The following is a 17,686-nucleotide window of genomic DNA, read 5'->3' as shown; positions in this document are numbered from 1 at the left end:
GTGAATAGAGCAATATACATTTTTAAAGCAAGTCCCCAGCCTTACCTTGCGCTCTGCTGGCAAGGCCATCCTTATTTTATTAAGCCCTGTAAAACCTCACAAAAGATAAGAGGTCAGCTTTTTGGAACTGTCCCCCATTCGAAGCCAATTGCTTTCTTTGAAAATCAGAAAATGTACTCACTGCTCAAATACAAGTATTCAATAATCTACCAGCTCTTACAAATCCAAGATATGATGCTGGCACAGCTAGGAAGGCTGCTGGGTTTGACAATGCCTCCTTGCCAGGCACTACAACCTCTCCAGCGCAGGAAGAGCCATGTCGATGTGCCAAACACTGGCTACAGACACAGCACGGGTGCTTTCGCCAGGACGGGTGGAAGAATGGATGAACTGATAACACCCATCATTTTAGGATGGAATATTTAAAAAGATGCATCACTCAGCTGCACAGAAGGAAGTGCTTCAGGTTTGGTACGTAAGGTGATATGGACCTAAAAGATGGTAGCAAACAAATGCTTGCGCTCAAAGCGCTGACAGTGACCAGTTTTACTCCTTCCACAACTTACAGCAATCACAAACAGCAACAGGCGAAATTGACTCCTCTTTTCCTCAAACCTGCACAGACCCTGCCCCCATAACACAGGGATTTGAAGAAAATCAAGCCCTTTGCCTAAATACAGCCACTTCGGCAGCCTTCCTCAGGAGAACCGGACCAGCTAACACCTTTCTGATGGCACAGCCCTGATCCTCATTTGTCTGGCCATATCTGAGCTCATACACAACATCTCCACTGAGCTCCTACTCTGAAAAACAGAATCAAGTAATTTTTCCCTTCCATATTTTACGTGCATTTTACATAGCACTTCTCTGAATATTGCAGAATGGGGGAAGCATACATGTTTTTATTCTGAATGAAACTGGAAGAAACAGATTTCTCTGCCGTCCTCACGTGCCTCCCTTTTCACTACTAAAAAAACCCTAAGTTACATGTATTCCATTAGGTAAATGTTGGAAGCATCCTGCAATGGGAAGGTAGTCTGTAACAGGCTTTAACACATCTCATCCACATTGCATTAGAATAGTCTGCCTTACATTAGAACAACATGAAAGCACAGAGAAGACCTAATTTAATTAGGATGCAAAAACGTAACAGTGACTGAGTACCAAAGTCGTGCCTATGCTACAGCCTCCTGATTAGAATGTACACTACTATGAGAGATGTATTTGGAGACAACAACGCCGTGAAAAAAATCTCAAGATCGTTGAAATTGGGTGGGGAAAAGAAAAGGAGAAGAGTATCAGAAAAACAGCAACGTGTTTATTGTACCCAGCTTGTATTGATTCAAGCACCAGAAGCCACTAACAGCAGCCCTCACTACACAAAGAAACACACGGATTTAAAAATAGGAATAACATACTAACATTTCAGTCCAAAAATTCGCAAGTGATCTAGTATCACTAGTCAACCCTGCTTTCAAAAATAACATTTAACCTGCTACGGTCCTGCCATTTATTTTCCACGTTGAGCTGCAGAGGCTCGAGCTGGCAACCAACACCAGAGCAGATAGAAGACTGGACAGCCTCTAGAAGCAACTGGGACTCTCTAAAAGAGCCAAATACACACACACTCAAGGTTCAGAGCAATATTTAAGTATTTTCTGCAATTCAGATGGCAAGACTGAGAAAACACCTACTTAATAAGGAACTAAAATACAGCACAGAAAGGACAAACACATATCAACAAGGCCTAACCATATTTGTACAGGAGGAGAACAGGCTCTTGCACCTTTTCTAATCCTCTGCTGACACTTCCCTGTCTGACAGAAAGGCATCAAAAAGCTCCAGCAGGGCCAAGAGCACTGACTCTCCTACTCCTAACAGGCAAAGTAGTATTCTAGCACAGAGGAGAGTTAATGGGCAATTTTATGCAAACTTGCCTAAAGAAAATCCCTGATGAAGTTCGCTAAAAACATTCTTAATCCAATCTTAGTAAAAGTTTCTTAGCAGTGAGTATGCCCCTGTTTCTTTAGCCAAAGCAAAGAGTACACTGGCTCTGACAATTACTATTTATCATCCCAGTAACAAATTAGAATGGTGAAAGGAAACAGATAAGAAAGGCGGCTTAAACTGCAGAAAAAAAGTTTCAGCCAACCATGACAAAGATCAACCTTCAAAGATTACTTCATTCCCTTTTTAAATCCTTTTTCTTCTCACCTTTACAAAGCTAAACGTGCATCGATAAACAAATCCCAAAACCTTTACAGCTCTTGTTTCAGCTGAGAAGACACACTTCACTCATCAACAAAAACGTGCTAGAATGTAGGGAGCATATGGCCCGTGAGAACCACCTGACTCGTCCTGTCTGGTCACCGATAAAACACTGCATCTTCTATCTAATCCCAGAACCAATCCATAATATCTACTTGAAAAGACTTAGTCAAGGATAAGTCCCAAATGCTGTGATCAATTCAGAACAATATATGCTCTCCACACAACAGCTGATCCCCACCAGTATCAACAGGTTTACAGAGATCAGAGTGAACATATGGCCTTTAAGTAGTAAGTACTTATTTATATGGTGCTTTAATGTCACTTTCTTCAATGAAGGAGAAAATGAACTGTATTCCAAGTCTTTGCCATTTCTCCTTCTCTTTCCCAAACATTTTAATTCCTACTTCATCCCAGTCTTTGCAGCAGTATTTACCGCGTAGTTTCCTTCAACCCCGCTCAATGAAAATAATCACACAACTCTTTGTATTTCAGGTCAGTAGCAGCACTGTGCAGTAGCTGTTGGATGAAACCAATTCTTCACATTGGGCAGCTTCTGAACATCCAGTAATTACAAGTACTGAGCTTAACTTCCAAATGGGCAGAGAATATAACATTTGCTGACATAGCGATGGAAAAATTACTATAAAGAAGTAACAGCAAACTTCAAGTAACTTCAGTATAGCTTCCATATTTCAACCTCCTGGCTGAACCCAGAAACATTTCTCTGGACAAACGATGTGCTGGGAGACCAAAGCTATCACATTCTCCCTCAGCCACTGCCTGCCCCTGTCTAATACTGGGACTACTGACAAAATTAATTAGATGATTGATTAATTAAAAGCGGAAGATAAATTCTCCACAATACTTGCATGTGAGAAATAGGGCAAAGATTTGTAGTTTCAAGGATAAATTTACAACTAAAACTATTTTCCTACCTACTTTTCACATTTCTGAAGACCAAAATGCCAAAAGCAAACTGCCTTCCCTCAAATTAACTGCTGCTTCCATTGTTTCCACTACAACAGAGGCCACCTATTTCCCTTATTTATAAAAGCCACCATATCCCTATTGCTAGAAAGAACAACTATGCCATCACGTGTTTATAGAAACAATGAGAAGTGATGACCCCAGCATGTGTGAAACCAAGTTATACTCAGAAAAGCTGCCAGTTCCATATTCTATGAGGAGTGTATGAATACAGGGAACAGAGAGAAAAAAGCACACAAATGCAGACAGTCAATACAAACAAGTGCACCTACAGGAAGATGCAGGAGAGGCAGAAATGAGAGAGAAGGATCTGAGGACATGTGAAAGGCAAAGCCACGGGAGACCCACAGGAAAAGGGCAAGTGTGAGAAAAGGCTGGGTGAAAAAAGGAAGGGGAAAAAGGTAAGAGTAGAAACAAAGCATATCTCACCCATCGCAATCATTAGAGGTTCCCACTGCAAACAGCACGGAAATGCTCATGGTTTTTGGTCAAGAATGGAAAGGTAGTTTTTGAACCTGAATTGAGCCAATGTACAAACTACTTTTAAGCTTTCAAGATGTGTTTTTGTTCTTCTTGTTCTGCTGTGGGTTTTGTTGTTGTTGTTGTTTTTGCTTTTTTTTTTTTTTTTTTTTTATTCACGTCAGTTTTCAGTACTTGCCAGAAAAGCTGCTTCTATCAAAAACTTCCATCCCCTTCCATGCCTTTAACTGCCATTTCTCTTCACATCCTTTTGGCTTACCCCACCCACCCAAAAGAAAGTAGCAGGCAAAAGATTCTTGTAGTAGGTGCTCAGTCTCATCATTTAGCTTGTTACAAACTCAGACTCGAAGTGGGGCAAAAGCAACATAGTAGACTAAAAAAAACCCTCTTGATTATTCACAAATAACACCACCAGAGAGTGTACTGTGCTAGATTAGGGCAAGAAGAAAATAATAGAAACATCTGCAGGAGTAACACTGGGAAAGATACTGAAGCTAAATAGAATTATTATAAATATCTGCTGTATGCATAACCCAGGGCTTGTTCTAGAGGGTTGAGGGGATGGGAGTACATTAAGCCACTGGAAGGTGGCTTAATATTCACATTTTAGTTTATCGAGATTCCCTTGCAGGAATAATAACCAGAACAGGTTTTTTTTTTGTTGTCGTTTTTGTTTTTTTGGAATGTAGTAATCAAAACCAGAAAGATAAAGTATCTATGCTTAACAAAACAATTTAACTGAAACTGAGTTAATACAAATGCAAGTGGCCAAATCCCTGTTTTCATAACCTTCTTCAAGTCATGTAGCGTGTGACCTCTGTGGTAAGACTTAAAGCAAGTAATAAATCCCAAATTTTAACTTTCAAACATGTGTTGGCAATACATCATAAGATTTAAAATATTTAATGTTTTCTTTTTTTTTGGAAGAGTACTGAAGCAGGACAACAATATTTTTAACAGAGCTGTAAATAACTCTTCTCTATATGCAAATCGTTGTCTTGGGCCAATAAGTTTTATACCTGTACAGTTATTTTAATAAAAATTGCAAAGAAAAAAAATCCAGTTTTAAATATATTGCCAGTCAACAACATTTAAAAGTGTTTATAAAATCAGCGTTTTACATTGATTTACTTCCATATTTGCATGAAACACTTTAAACTGTTTTACTGTTATCTATGCTGGAGAAGCTTGCCACAAGTGGTACAATCTCTGTTCAGAATCTCTAGGACCATTGCGTTGTCCTGGTATTACCTTTCTATACAATTCCATTTCTGCCAAAAGCTTTCTTTTGAAGTCTGGCAAGAGCTTCCAACTCCCAGTTAAATTCTATTTATTAGAGTAATAAAAAACACACACATAAAACAGTCACATAATTTAGAGTCTTTCTGTCAGGCAGTTTCAGTCTCTGGCACATCTCAAAACAATTAGAAGACCAGAAATCAGATTCTACCTTATTTTTGAAGTACACTTCAATAGGCATAATGAACCCTGCGTAGCCAGACTCCTCCACTTTGTATGGGGGCTCCTTGCACACTGAAAAGAGAATATACAAATGTTAATTTTGAATATAATGCAATTTAACCTGAGCTGAAAATGAGTTGCAAGATAAGAAGTGTGTCTCCGACAACTCAAGACTCATTTAAAGCATTGACCTTTATGAGGAAAAAAAAAAAAAAAAAAAAGCAAAACAAGATGGTGGTCATGGACTTAGTTAGGAAAACGAAAATCTGTTCTTAGCTCCTCCCATAGAAAGGAAACATAAAACACACTCTGTGCCAGAGTCTCTGTGAGATTCTTCCCCCTCTCCTTTTTGTGGTGATACAATTAGAGTTCTGTGCTGTTCCACAACAATGCCAGTTAAAGCTGTCTTGCAAAAAAACGCAAGAACTCAAAAGGGGAGAACTTGCACAGCGTACAGAGGTAAAACTGACTTTGATGCCAACGTTTATTCATCAAAACCCCACAATGTGCAAGCACATGTTTTTTTTTTCCCCCTTGAAAAGTTCTCCTGCAATGCTTAATCTTCATAATTACATAATACCCATACTATATGCTGCTTCACCCAAACCTCATAACAAACCTGAAGGGCAAGGAAAGGCAGCTATTTGCTTCACATGTAAGTAAACGGAGAACGGTGAAACACTTTGCCGCTAGGGTCACAGTGCTGCCTGCTGCAGATATGTCGACTGCAAAAGTTAATCACTTCTAAGAAATTAACCTATGTGCTTCCTGTCCCAGTTCCTCCTGTTCTACTACCTGTTGTATCGGTGTGTTACTGAATCCTTCCTGTCCTCTATCACTGTGTTTCAGCACCGTGATAGCCAGCTCAAAGGATTCTCGGAGCATTTGGCCGTGGCACAGATATACAGAACAGCTGCCAGGAGAAACACGAGACCGGCACAGATATTCTCCCTCTCAGGAACCGGATGCACTTGCATACAATTCATGTGCTACAATGTATGTAAATGAAGTCAATAAATCAGTTAGGGGAATTCAGTGCAAGTGTTTTTACTTTCTCAAAAAAATTCCAAGTAATCAATATGATTAAGAAACAGTACCTTAAACCTAAAAAACACAAATTCTTTTTCTTTAATGTTAATGTTCTCTTAATTTTTCTTTAATATTAACCCTGGCTCTAAGCACTTTTATCATCATACAGGTTCTAGTAAGCCACACTGAAAATTCAACTGTGAAAAAAAGAGTGGATCTGAAAATAATCAAAATCCCTAGACTTGCTTTAATTTGAATTTCATATAAACTCCCTACAGTCGGGGGGGGGGAAGCACAAAACCCAAGAACTGTGCCAATATGGCACCAGGAATCTTAAGTTTATTTGCCAAGCAGTCTTTGTTCCTTTGCTGCCCTTTTCTAACAAATTCAAATTACTATACAAGCAACCAGCCAGCAGCACAAGCCTACCAGTAGATTTTGCTTCAAGTAAGAGAGAATCATTTGAAGAAGCCCTTCAAACAGATCTAGAAATAGTATGCATATGCCCCACAATTTATGTACAATCCACCATTTGGTCAAAAGCATACTAGCTTTATAAGAAAGCTTAAGAAAGCATTTAAAATCTAGGAAAGCTTCCAGTTCAGTACGGCACTGCCTTATCATACATCAGTTTTACAGCATCAGTTTGAAGAAGATATTAACATCCACACCAGATTCACATCCTTGTGAGCTGAATACCACTCAGGTGTTTTCCACCGTGGACACTCACAAATAACCAACACAGTAAGTAGTGCTAAGACATCCTGCATAACCAGCAGTCTTCCAAAAAAGTACTTCAGAGAACGCCCATTCCCAAGTAATTTATAGTGGTACTCCTAGGCAGTCAGCACTCCTGGTAACACTACGTAACAACACTGCAGATGCAGTTAACACAATCTTAAATAGATTTAAGTCCCTGCTGCTGCCAAGAAGGGCAATTCCTGCTCCTCCACCTCAACCACACGTTCCAGCCGCCCCAAGCAAACAATAAGGTTCACGGTGCTGCACAGTCAGGAAGAGCAAAGAATTGATCCAGCACAAAGACATTAAAATTCTGATGTTCTCCCCAGCTGGATCAGCCCCCCAGCCTTGCTGATTGCACAGCACTTACCACAAATACATTACAGAACGTCCTGAGTTGGAAGGGACCCCCAAGGTTCATCAAGTCCAACTCCTGGCTCTACACAGGACCACCCCAAAATCAGACCATGTCTGCAAGAGGTATCCAAACGCTTCTTGAATTCTGACAGCCCAGTGCTATGCCCACTGCCCTGGACAGCCTGTCCCAATGCCCAACCACCCTCTGGGTGCAGAACCTTTTCCTAACACCCAGCCTGACCCCCCCCCCGTCCCAGCTCCATGCCGTTCCCTCGGGTCCTGTCACTGTCCCCAGAGAGCAGAGCTCAGTGCCTACTCCTCCACTCCCCTCGTGAGAAAGCTGCAGTCTGTCGTGAGGCCTCCCCTCAGCCTCCTCTTCCTTGGGCTGAACAAACCAAGGGACATCAGCTACCCCTCACACATCTTCCCCTCCAGACACTTCACCATCTTTGTTGCCCTCCCCTGGGCACAAAGTGTGCACACACACCCGTGCAGCTGGAGTGTCCTGAGGCAGAGACCCCCCTTTGGCTGCAGTGAATTCCATTGCCTTAAATACCCATGCCGGAACCCTGCAGAAAACCTCACAGCTACTTAGGGACCGATGCAGAAGTTTACTTACTTCTAATACACTAGCCCTGTAAATACACTAGCCCTGTAGGAAGGCCACTCATCCATTGTATTCTTCCAGCTTTTGTTGGCCAGTATTAACAAACCACTCCCCCTTCGTCTTTTATACCATGAATCACCTGTCACTGTCTGGAGGACCTGCATATACTAATGCTTACAGAAGAGAAAGCATCTCACCTCCAAGCCTTTCATCAGAAGAAAGGTCCCGTTCTCCCTGCCCTTCCTCAAACAAAGATGGAAAGGTTAAGACAAATGCACGCAATGTACATTTTGTTCTTCAAGAGGAGATTTTACAAAAACCTGATGGAACAAGACAACCCACACTGCACAGTGCTGTTTCACACAGAAGACCCAATAACCCATCTTCAAACCTTGACTCACCTCGCTTGGGTTTTGGGAAGCTCTCATGTAGGCGGAAGACCACCCTTTCCACAAAGTGCTGGATGTCACACTGCTCCGGGCCACGGACAAACACCATCCAGTCATGAGTGAACCCTTCGGTGGTGGGCTTTTTCCGCAGTTGGGCTCTGTGCCCCAGCTCCAATTTGACTTGAACCGTGCACTGTTTGAGGACAGAGGTAAGACCATAAGCAAAATGGAACAGATTATGTGGGATGGCTAATGCTGAGCCCCACAGAGAGAAGACACTAGATAAGCACAGGGGAAGAATACAACAACCTCCACCAAGAGATTAGTCTCATTCTGAAGACTGGTGTTGGCAACCAGAAAAGGTACCAAAAATAGTTCCTAGCACCACTTCATACCTATTTATCCCCTAATATTAACACTGCAGAGAAAGCAGCTGTAGAAGAGGAATAGGTTTATCTACCTCATTTATCAAATACATTGTCGGCAAAGTCTAATTGCAGAATTTTTATTCCTAGAAAGTGTCAGAGAGAGAACTTGATGTTCGCAGCTTACAGAATTCACAGTGCTAACAGAAAACTAATCTTAAAACAGGAAAAATCAAGTCACAAATTGGTGGCTTTTGATATTGTCAGGAATGTGTAATTCAGTAGAACACAGCTACAATCCTTCATTCTTCTAAATACATTTTATTAACACACTTTCACAAAGTCAATGTATATTATGTCTGCACAATATCCGATACTAAAATGACCTAATTCTGATTTGCATGCTCAAATCGTACTCTAATCAGAGAAGAACAGAAGCAGGAAAGGTGTATTCAGTGTCTAAGAATTTTGTTTTGTTTTTTTAAATCCTATTAAATGTCTTAAAAAACAGATTAAATTAAATTGTGATTATGCACACATTTTTGGTGACTTCACAGTCAGAAAAAAGCAAATGAATTAAAAAGATGTAACAGAGGAAAAAGCAAGTAAGATTCAGACACAAGTTACAGCAAACAAATCTTAGGGCACGATTTCTAGATGATGGAATCACACCTAACGTATCTGACTCCTTACTGGGTTAATTTTGTGCACACACATTATACAAACTAGACCAGCAGCACAGCCATCTCAAACTAAACAACCAAATTCAGCTTCAGTAACTGGAAGTTTATTAAAAATGGGGGAGCGGAGAGGGCTGGTTTTTAATCCTTACATCCTTCTTCACCTCAGACTTGAAAATAATGCCTTGTTCTTTCTGGCAGTTCCCAATTAGGAGAGGCAACATTATTTGTCATTATCCGTAACACAAGTGGACACAGACCCAACCTGAGGGCATGACGTTAAACAATGAATAAAAACCGAAAGCTTCCCAAGCTCCAGCCAAATGCTTAGGAAAAGTATTACCCTTATTTCCTCACTGAGAAACTGCAAGAGAAAACACAACCATGATTAATGCTCAAAAACCATTTTCCATGTCCAGCCTGACATTTTATCAGAGTATGATTTTCAGAGTATGGTTAATACTTTCTGAAAAAGCTCAAGTCACTTAATCGCTGTATGCTTTTTTCTTGGTAGAAGGATCACAGAGTACCAGGCATCAAAGCCTGATCTCCCAAATTATAGTCCAGTGCTAATTTCAACTATAAACCTTAGCACGGCCTTTCAAGCAATTATCTTTACAGTAAAATAGCCCCAGCCACCGTCCAACACATCAACACTAACACTTAGGGACAAACTCATCTAATCAATTGCTTCACCTGTTTTAGTGAAACATTCCTTTAGATTTCCTTCCTCTGCAAGTCCTCGTGGCAGGCCATTTTCCCTCTTTTGTGCGTTAGGGTTCATCTACACTGGCTCCATCTCACTCCTGCACTAAAACCAACGCTGCATGGCCGCCTGTTCTTCCATACCACGTTACGGACTAAGAAAAAGGCAAGGTGTTTGGCTCAAAGTGCCACAATCTTTCCCAGGGTGTAAGTGCAGAGACAGTCTGCCAGCAGTCTGGGCTCACCTTGGAGGGTGCTCATGGGCACGCTTTTTTTGGGAATATCCCACTGCTCAGGTAGGCATTTGCATCAACTGATCCAGTCTGTTCTGCAGCCTCACGTTATCAATTACATCATTACCCTTTAAATTTTGCTACTGTTGCCAGTTACTAGCCCTCTCCGGAGAAGTGCAAATGGCTGTCACTCTACAGAATTTGCCTTTCTAGTTGAAACGGCTGAGAAATTTTAGCTGAGAAACAGATGGGACTATGTGGAAGAGAACAAAATTAAACATTAAAAAAAAAAAAAAAAAAAAAAAGAACTGTTTAGCTGAGAGTGAAAGTTGTACTTGCTATACTTCTCACATATCGGTCCAATTAACAATCTCTACGAATTAAGCCAGAAGTTGAAACACATTTGAAAATAAGATCTCCCAACATAACAAACATCTGAAGTTGCTCCACTGAAAATGGAGTGTTTCTTTTTCTTTCCCTCAAGCATGTCTCTCAACAAAGGGAAACCAGGATCCTAGTCAAACGATTTGTAATAATACAAAGGAGGCTGCTTTTCAACTTAATAAACGCTCTGTAGCGCGCTCTGGTATTTGTTTGATGCGCTAATTGCCTGAAAGCCATGACCAGTCTCCATTCGGTCTCCTTCGGGTTATTATTCACGGGATAGCGGGCCTTACCTCGCCAGCCCGGGGGTGACCTACTAGCAGCCCGCACGCCAGCTTCGCACACAAAAGGCCTGCACCAGCCTGCCGTGGCGAGCCCAGGTGAACTTCCAGCATTCCTCCTCCTCTTGCTGAGGCACCGCAGCGGCGCTGCCGGGGGCTGCCCGCCGCCACCACCCCCCCGGGAAGGAACCCGGGGCAGGAACGTGCGGGAAGCGCGGGGCCACCCCCCGCCGGGGTGAGGCTGCAGCGCGGCCACCCATGAAGGGGCGAGGGCTCAGCAACCCCCCACCCCCCCCCAAAAAAAAAAAAAAAAAAAAAGAGTGGAAGGGGGTGAGGCAAAGGGAGGGGGAGGCTGCCCGAAATGGGGGGGGGGGTCCCGAAAAGGGAGGGGGGGGGGGCGGAATGGGGGGAGGACGCAAGGAAAGGGGGAGGTGCCCTAAAGGTGGGGGGACAAAAAGGGAGGGGGGGGAGAAAGAGGGGAGGATGCCCGAAATAGGGGGGAGGGGACGAAAAAGGGGGGGGCTTACCCGAAAAGGGGGGGAGGGGGGCTATCCGAAAAGGGGGAAGGGCACGATGCTGCCAGCTCCTGCAGGGGCGATTCAGCCCCCTCCTCTCCCTGTGCTGGGGTCCCATCCCCCTGTGTGTCTGTTGGTGGGGGAGGCGCCCAGGACCCCCCCCTTTCCCCCCCCCAAGCAGCACGGCCCCGCCGCCCCCCTCACCTGATTGTCCATGGCTGGGCGCAGCGCTGCGGGCCCCGCTCGCTCGCTCGCTGCCCGCCGCGGCGGTTCGGCTGCCGGTCTGCGGGGGGGGCCCTCGGATCCCCCCCCTTTTTTTTCCTTCGTCTTCTCCCCCCACCCCCCCTCCCCTCCCCTCCCCACAGCCTCGCTGCTGATTCCTCTCCTCCTCCTCCTCGGCCGCAGCCCCTCACGGCCCCGCCGCCCGCCTCATTGTGTGTCACTCACAGGCACCAGCCCCGCCGCCACCACCCGCCCCCCCCCCACCCCGCCGCCCGCCCCGCGGAAGCGGAAACCGCCGCCGCCAGACGGACACCGCCCTCCGCCAACGGCAGCGCCGCTTCCCGCCTCTGGGCGGGGCTTCCGCCCGGGAGCTCTCGGACTCCCCCGCCTCCTCTTGACGGGCGTAAGGAGCATCCAATGGAAGGCGGGCAGAATGCTGAGAGGGAGGGGAAAAGGGCGGGGCTCCCGATGGGTCAAGCGGGGAGTGGGAGGCGGGGCTTCGCCGCCCCCCTCAGCTCACCCTCCCCCCACCCTCCCGCCTGTCTCCCATGGCGGTTGCGGTGCTGTGGCGCTGTCCTGCCCGGGCCCCGGCGGCGTTACCGGAGCCGCTCCCCGCCCCCGTCCCTTAATACCCCTTAGCAGGGCACTGCTTGGCCGCTGACCGCTGTTAGGTGCGGTGTTTAGGCCTTGTTGCGTGCCCCAGCTGCGCCAAGCTGCCCCTTTGCCTGTGTCGTCCTATTCATCCCAGCCGCCGGCGGCTGCGGATCTTACCCGTTTATTAATTTCCTACACAAGTGAGCTGAGAACAAGTGAAACCGCTGGGCCCGGTACAGCGGACTGCAGTGTGGAATGGCTGGGCAGGGCTAAGCCCATACAGGGGAGGAAGCCAGCGGCACCGTGCTCCCTCAGCGGCTGGTTTTCCTTATTCTCCCTTCGTCTCCTTCCTCATTTTCCCTCCATCTCTCCCCGTTGTTTCTTTCTGTCTCCATTATTTCTCTCTATATCTCCTTCATTCTCCCATGTTCCCCCTCAGTCTCCATCATTTTTTCCTTACTGACCTTCATTTTCCCTTCATGTCCCCCATTTTCCCTATTTCTCCCTCCTTCACGCTCCCTTGTTTGACATCTCCCTATTTTTCCCATTGCTCTCCCTCATTTCTCCTCAGTGTCTGCCATTTTTCTTGCAGTTCCATTTTCCCTTGCTCTACTTCATTTTCCCACTTGCTCTCTCATCTCCTCTTATTATCATTAATCTTCCTCACTATTTTTCAGTCTCCCTAATTTTACCCCCTTATCTCTCTCATTTTCTTTCAGTGTACCCCTTTTCCCGTAGTCTCACTTGTTTTCACTTGCTGTCACTCATTCCCTTTCATTTTCCCCTCAGTTTCTCTCGTCACCCCTCAGCGTCCCCCATTTTCCCTCAATATCTTTCATTTTTCTCCCTTTCCCTGTCATTTTCCACTTGATCTCCCTCATTTTCCCCTCACACACCCTCACATTACTTCTCAATCCCCCGTTTTCCCCTCAGTTTCTCTCATTTTCCCTCAATGTCCCCCATTTTCCCTCAATCGCACTCATTTTCTCCCCTTTCTCCTTCATTCTCCTCTCGGTCTCCCTCGCTCCCCCCCTCACGCGCCTTCATTTTCCCTCGGTGTCCCCCGTTCCCTTCGGCCGCTCCCCCCGCCCCATCTCCCCCTCTTCCCCTCTTTGTTCCTCCTTCTTCCCTCACGCACCTTCGTTTCCCCCCCCCGGCTCCCCCCATTTCTCCCGCTTCCCCACCCCCCCGGCTCCCCCGGCCTCCCTCGTCCCCAGGCGGCCGGCGCCGCGGGTCGCCCTGGCCGGGGCTCGCCGCGGTAGAGACCGGGGAGAAGCGAGGGGTGCTCGCCGCGGAGCCCCTCGGCGGCGAACAATATCCCGGCTTTGGCCCGGAGCGAGCGGATTTGCAATGCAAATGCTCCGAGGGATTCCTTCAGAGAGGCGGCGGTTATCAGCCGCGGGCTCAGCTGTGTGACGAGCCCGGAGGTCACCGTCCTGGCTGAGCAAGGAGCCGCTGGCTGCGGCCGAGGCATCGTTAGCAGCCGCCCGGCCTGCAAACGCGGTTTTCTCAGCCCCGCCGCTGACTTCGAGCGCGACATTTGCATCTGAAAAGTGGGGTTTTGTTTACGTTTTCTCCTGACTCTCAATGATAAGTTGTTTCGCTCGATTTCGTGAGCCTTAAACTAACGGAGGGCTGCCGTTACAAGTGCAATTTGTGGCTGTTTCTCTTAGGAGGAAAGCAGAATTTTTCTTCATGCGGGTTTCTTGAAATAGTTTGTTGATCTTTGTAAGGCAGCAGAAAAATGCATGTTAGCCAATAATGCTGTGTGTGTTGCTAACTGATAGCCACAGGCAAGGATTAGTCAGTTCCCAAATCATTCTAAAGAGCCAGTTTACCTCATCTGCTTGATAGAAGATATTAGTAAAGCAAAATACTTAATCGCTTCAGTTAACAACAACAACAAAAAGAGCCTGATTTGGATTCTTCTTTTAAGCGCTCCAGTTCTAATTTTCCATGTTCCTGTCTGATGCAGGCCCAAGAGACATTTCCTCGGACAGTCTCTTTTCTTCTCTGTTGAGACAGGGCCTCTTTCTCTGGGGGTTCTCACTGATACCTTTAATTGTGGACATTATTCCCATGCACATGACTCTTAGAGCTAAATCTTTTATTTCCTAACTCCCAGTCCTTACTATTCATTCTCAGCCTCATCACAGCCCTTACTTGTTACCAGCTCCTGAGGCTGGATCTTTCCTGAACATGTCTCCCTCTTCCACGAGTGGAGAGTTTGACTACACTCTTATTCTGTTGAATTTGGTCCAAATGCAAGAAGTGTTGCTCAGACACACAAGACCCTGAACTTGTCTCTTTCCCACAAAGTTGTCTGTTACATCCTGTGCAACTTCATTAGTTTTTGTTTTAATTTTGATTCCCATTGGTGACAATTTTTGGGTGCCTTTGTTTTTCCCCAGCTCATTGTTGCTCTCCTGGTGCAGGACCCTGGCTGACCTCCAACTTTAGCACTGCACTTCCCTATCTATATTTACGTCTGCTGGCTAGGATGCAAGTAACTGCTCCAGCTTGTCTGTGGCCTAGGATGGGCCATTTCCAAGTCAGGAATGGGAAACCCTGCATTAGGCATCTCAGCTTCCACTTCCTCAGGAGGGAAAAGCACCTAGAGAGGTCCAATACCTGGCCATGAAACTGCGTTGTACTGAAGAAGCTGGGGTGCCACATTCAGAGAAGGCATGTCATTATATCAATGCATGCTCCAAAACAGCACCCCTGGAGCCATGTGAGTGGATCAGCTTAAAGTGTGCCAGGATACTTCTTTACATGCAACTGTGAAAGCACTCTAGGAGAGAAATTCCTATAACCAGCATTAGCTGCACCAGCACTTTCCTGTTCTGAAGTTTCCAGCCCAATGAGTGATCAAGTTCACCCCCAATTTTCTTTTGAAGCTCTAAATAAATAAATAAATAAATAAATAAATAAAACACCCTGCAGCCAAGGGTAAAAAAAAATTGCAAGTCTCTACAGGAGAGTGTTGGGAGTTTCAGGTGCTGGTTGTGCTGGGGAAGGTGTAGCCAGCAGCCACCCAGGCTCCTACAAACTTCTAATTTTGTAGGGACATCTCAAACTAACGAGCTGCCAGCTGAGTGCCTTCACACCCAAGGCAGCCATGGGCTGAGCTCCTGTTTCTTTATATCTATTCCAGCAACTTCTGGGTTTTGCAATAAGCGTCTGCAAATCCAATTAGCGTCTTTCTTTGTGGCACTGTATTCTGGCAGAGATCTGCTGTGTTGCTGCCATCTACAGTAGGGCCAGTGCCAATGGATAAGAAACAGATCCGATCTGCATATTCAAATATGCAAATCGAGTACGACAGCTCTCCCTGATTTTTGTTTGGGCTTTTTATTTTTCTTTTGAAAGCCTTGCTTCAGAGATCCTTGTCTTGGGCTGAAAGGTTTGTGTTTCATCCTGCTTGGCCCACAGTATGCCAAGGGTTGGTTCTGTCCCCTGAGAGCTGGGGATAGTGGAAAATAAAGTGGAAAAAATACTTTGCACTGCACCTGTCTCTGCCTTGGCCAGATAAACAGGACTGGGAAAAAATGTGCAGTGTTTCACCCAGCACAGACTAATCTACAGTCCTGGAAAAGTATAATGCATCCTTTCTCATTCCTGCCTGTACACATCATGACTGTTCTACAGGCCAAACCTTACCATTCTTGGGGAGCATCGGTGAAGGAGGCAACAATTGGGGTGTTTGGAAAGAAATTAGACCTAGTGCTTCAGTGGGAAGGTCACATCACGTGCAACCTGGGACAGCATACCCCTCACTCAGGTGTCTACAAATACCTCCTGGCCAGCCAGCACTGACCTCTGGCAGATCCTGCTCCAGCTTTCTGGAGGTTCTGTCTGGGGAGCAGGCAACAGACATCAGAACAGTTTCTGGAGATGCCTCCTCTTCCTTCCATGCTGCTCCCCTCCTCCTCATTTCTCCCTTCTCTGCAGGAATGCAACATTGACCCCAAACACACACAAGCACCCCTCTTGCAGCCCCCCCCAAGCTTGTAACCCAAGACACCCAAATTGCTTACCTGCCAGCCTGCTCTCATTCTGCAGCAAAAGTTCTTTCCTGTATGTTTGGCATCTCTCACTGGGATGTCTGGCTGACAAATCTGGTCTAAGGCCCTATCATCTACTGATATATATGTCTGTGTGTATGTCTTTGCGTAAATGATATATACACAGCAACCAGCCTCTTGTCTAACCCTGTCTTGCCCTTCCTATCCCTGGAGAAAGAAGTTTGTTTCACTGTTTATTGCCATTCATCGTTATTTTCTCTTTACTATTTTAGCTGCATCTTCCTCTTTTCCATTCTGAGCTGAAGACCACAAGTTCTGTGGTCAGTCTGTACTTTGAGTGACTTGGACACCAGCCAGCCAACAAGGAAGGCTGTCCCCAGCACACAGAGTCAGACAGCATAGAAAGAATGACCTTGTAGTTGTCCAAAGGACTTCGAGATTAAGACAGAGATCTTGCATTTGAGCAGAGTTTCTCTGAGAAAATACACACCTCAGCATTGTGTCTGTATGCAACACTACTGAGTGGAAAGACCCCTAAATCCTCTTCTGGACCTATGTAAGTCACTTACCAGCTGTAAAATGATTACAGTGGTCCTTGCCTACTTTCATGAAGTGTATCTGATGAGCCAAGTACTCCATGGTGTATTCCAAGATGACCATAACCGCAATCAAAACAGACAACTAATGTTAAGTATTAAGGGCTGCATATCTTTCTTCTGGTACTTACCGTGGGTTTGCCAACAACAGTGTCATATCTTTACTTACAGCCTCAGAAAAAGTCCTGAACCTGGATTCAAGGGAGGATTTGGTTTCTCTGAGCACTGAGGGAGCTCAGTGTTGGTTCGGTTTGTTTACTGCTGTTTGCGGCCTTTGTCATCCTTAGTTCATGCCAAAGGCTCAGTGTAGGACTTGTCTGTGTTGGCTGCCATGAAGGAAATAGAACAGGTAGTGAAAAAGAGAGAAACCTGTGAGTGAGAAGATGTAAGTTCTGCAGCAATGCTGCTTCTGAAGTAGCAGGGCTCCTGGTTTGCTAATCAGCATTTGGATCCCTGCAGGGAAGCATGTTCATTTGAATCAGCTGTTAATCGTAGCAATATTTATTATTTTAAAAATGATTTCACTTTGCATGTTCTCTGCCTTCCCCTCCTTCTCCAATTCACACTCTGCACTGTGGTATTCACAGCACATATTTAACACCAGGATAGTACAGTGAAAGTCCAGATTGTTAATAGCCAAAACCTCTGATTGCCAGAAAGATACTAGTAGTAACTACTAGCTACATCTGGGAAAAATTACAGACAGCTTGGAAATTCTTAGCTCCCTTATTAATGAAGGACTTGGTAGAAAAAAAAAAAAA

The 17,686-nt window shown here is 45.3% G+C and overlaps 1 protein-coding gene across 1 annotated transcript in view; it reads right to left on the bottom strand.

The window, feature by feature from the left end:
- MLLT1 (MLLT1 super elongation complex subunit) overlaps positions 1 to 11,814 on the bottom strand; it is a 30,159-nt gene extending 18,345 nt beyond the window's left edge. Inside the window, exons 1-3 of the mRNA XM_032203522.1 lie at positions 11,690 to 11,814; positions 8,335 to 8,515; positions 5,189 to 5,271 (exon numbers count right to left, since the gene is read on the bottom strand). Coding sequence (XP_032059413.1) covers positions 5,189 to 5,271; positions 8,335 to 8,515; positions 11,690 to 11,701 — 276 coding nt within the window. The 5' untranslated portion in view covers positions 11,702 to 11,814. The remainder of the gene's footprint in view (positions 1 to 5,188; positions 5,272 to 8,334; positions 8,516 to 11,689) is intronic.
- Positions 11,815 to 17,686: the final 5,872 nt, after the last annotated feature.

Source organism: Aythya fuligula, chromosome 26, assembly GCF_009819795.1.
Source record: "Aythya fuligula isolate bAytFul2 chromosome 26, bAytFul2.pri, whole genome shotgun sequence".
NCBI classification, from domain to species: Eukaryota; Metazoa; Chordata; class Aves; order Anseriformes; family Anatidae; genus Aythya; species Aythya fuligula.
The sequence above is the reverse complement of the archived record's forward strand: the minus strand, read 5'-3'. Positions and strand labels throughout refer to the sequence as shown.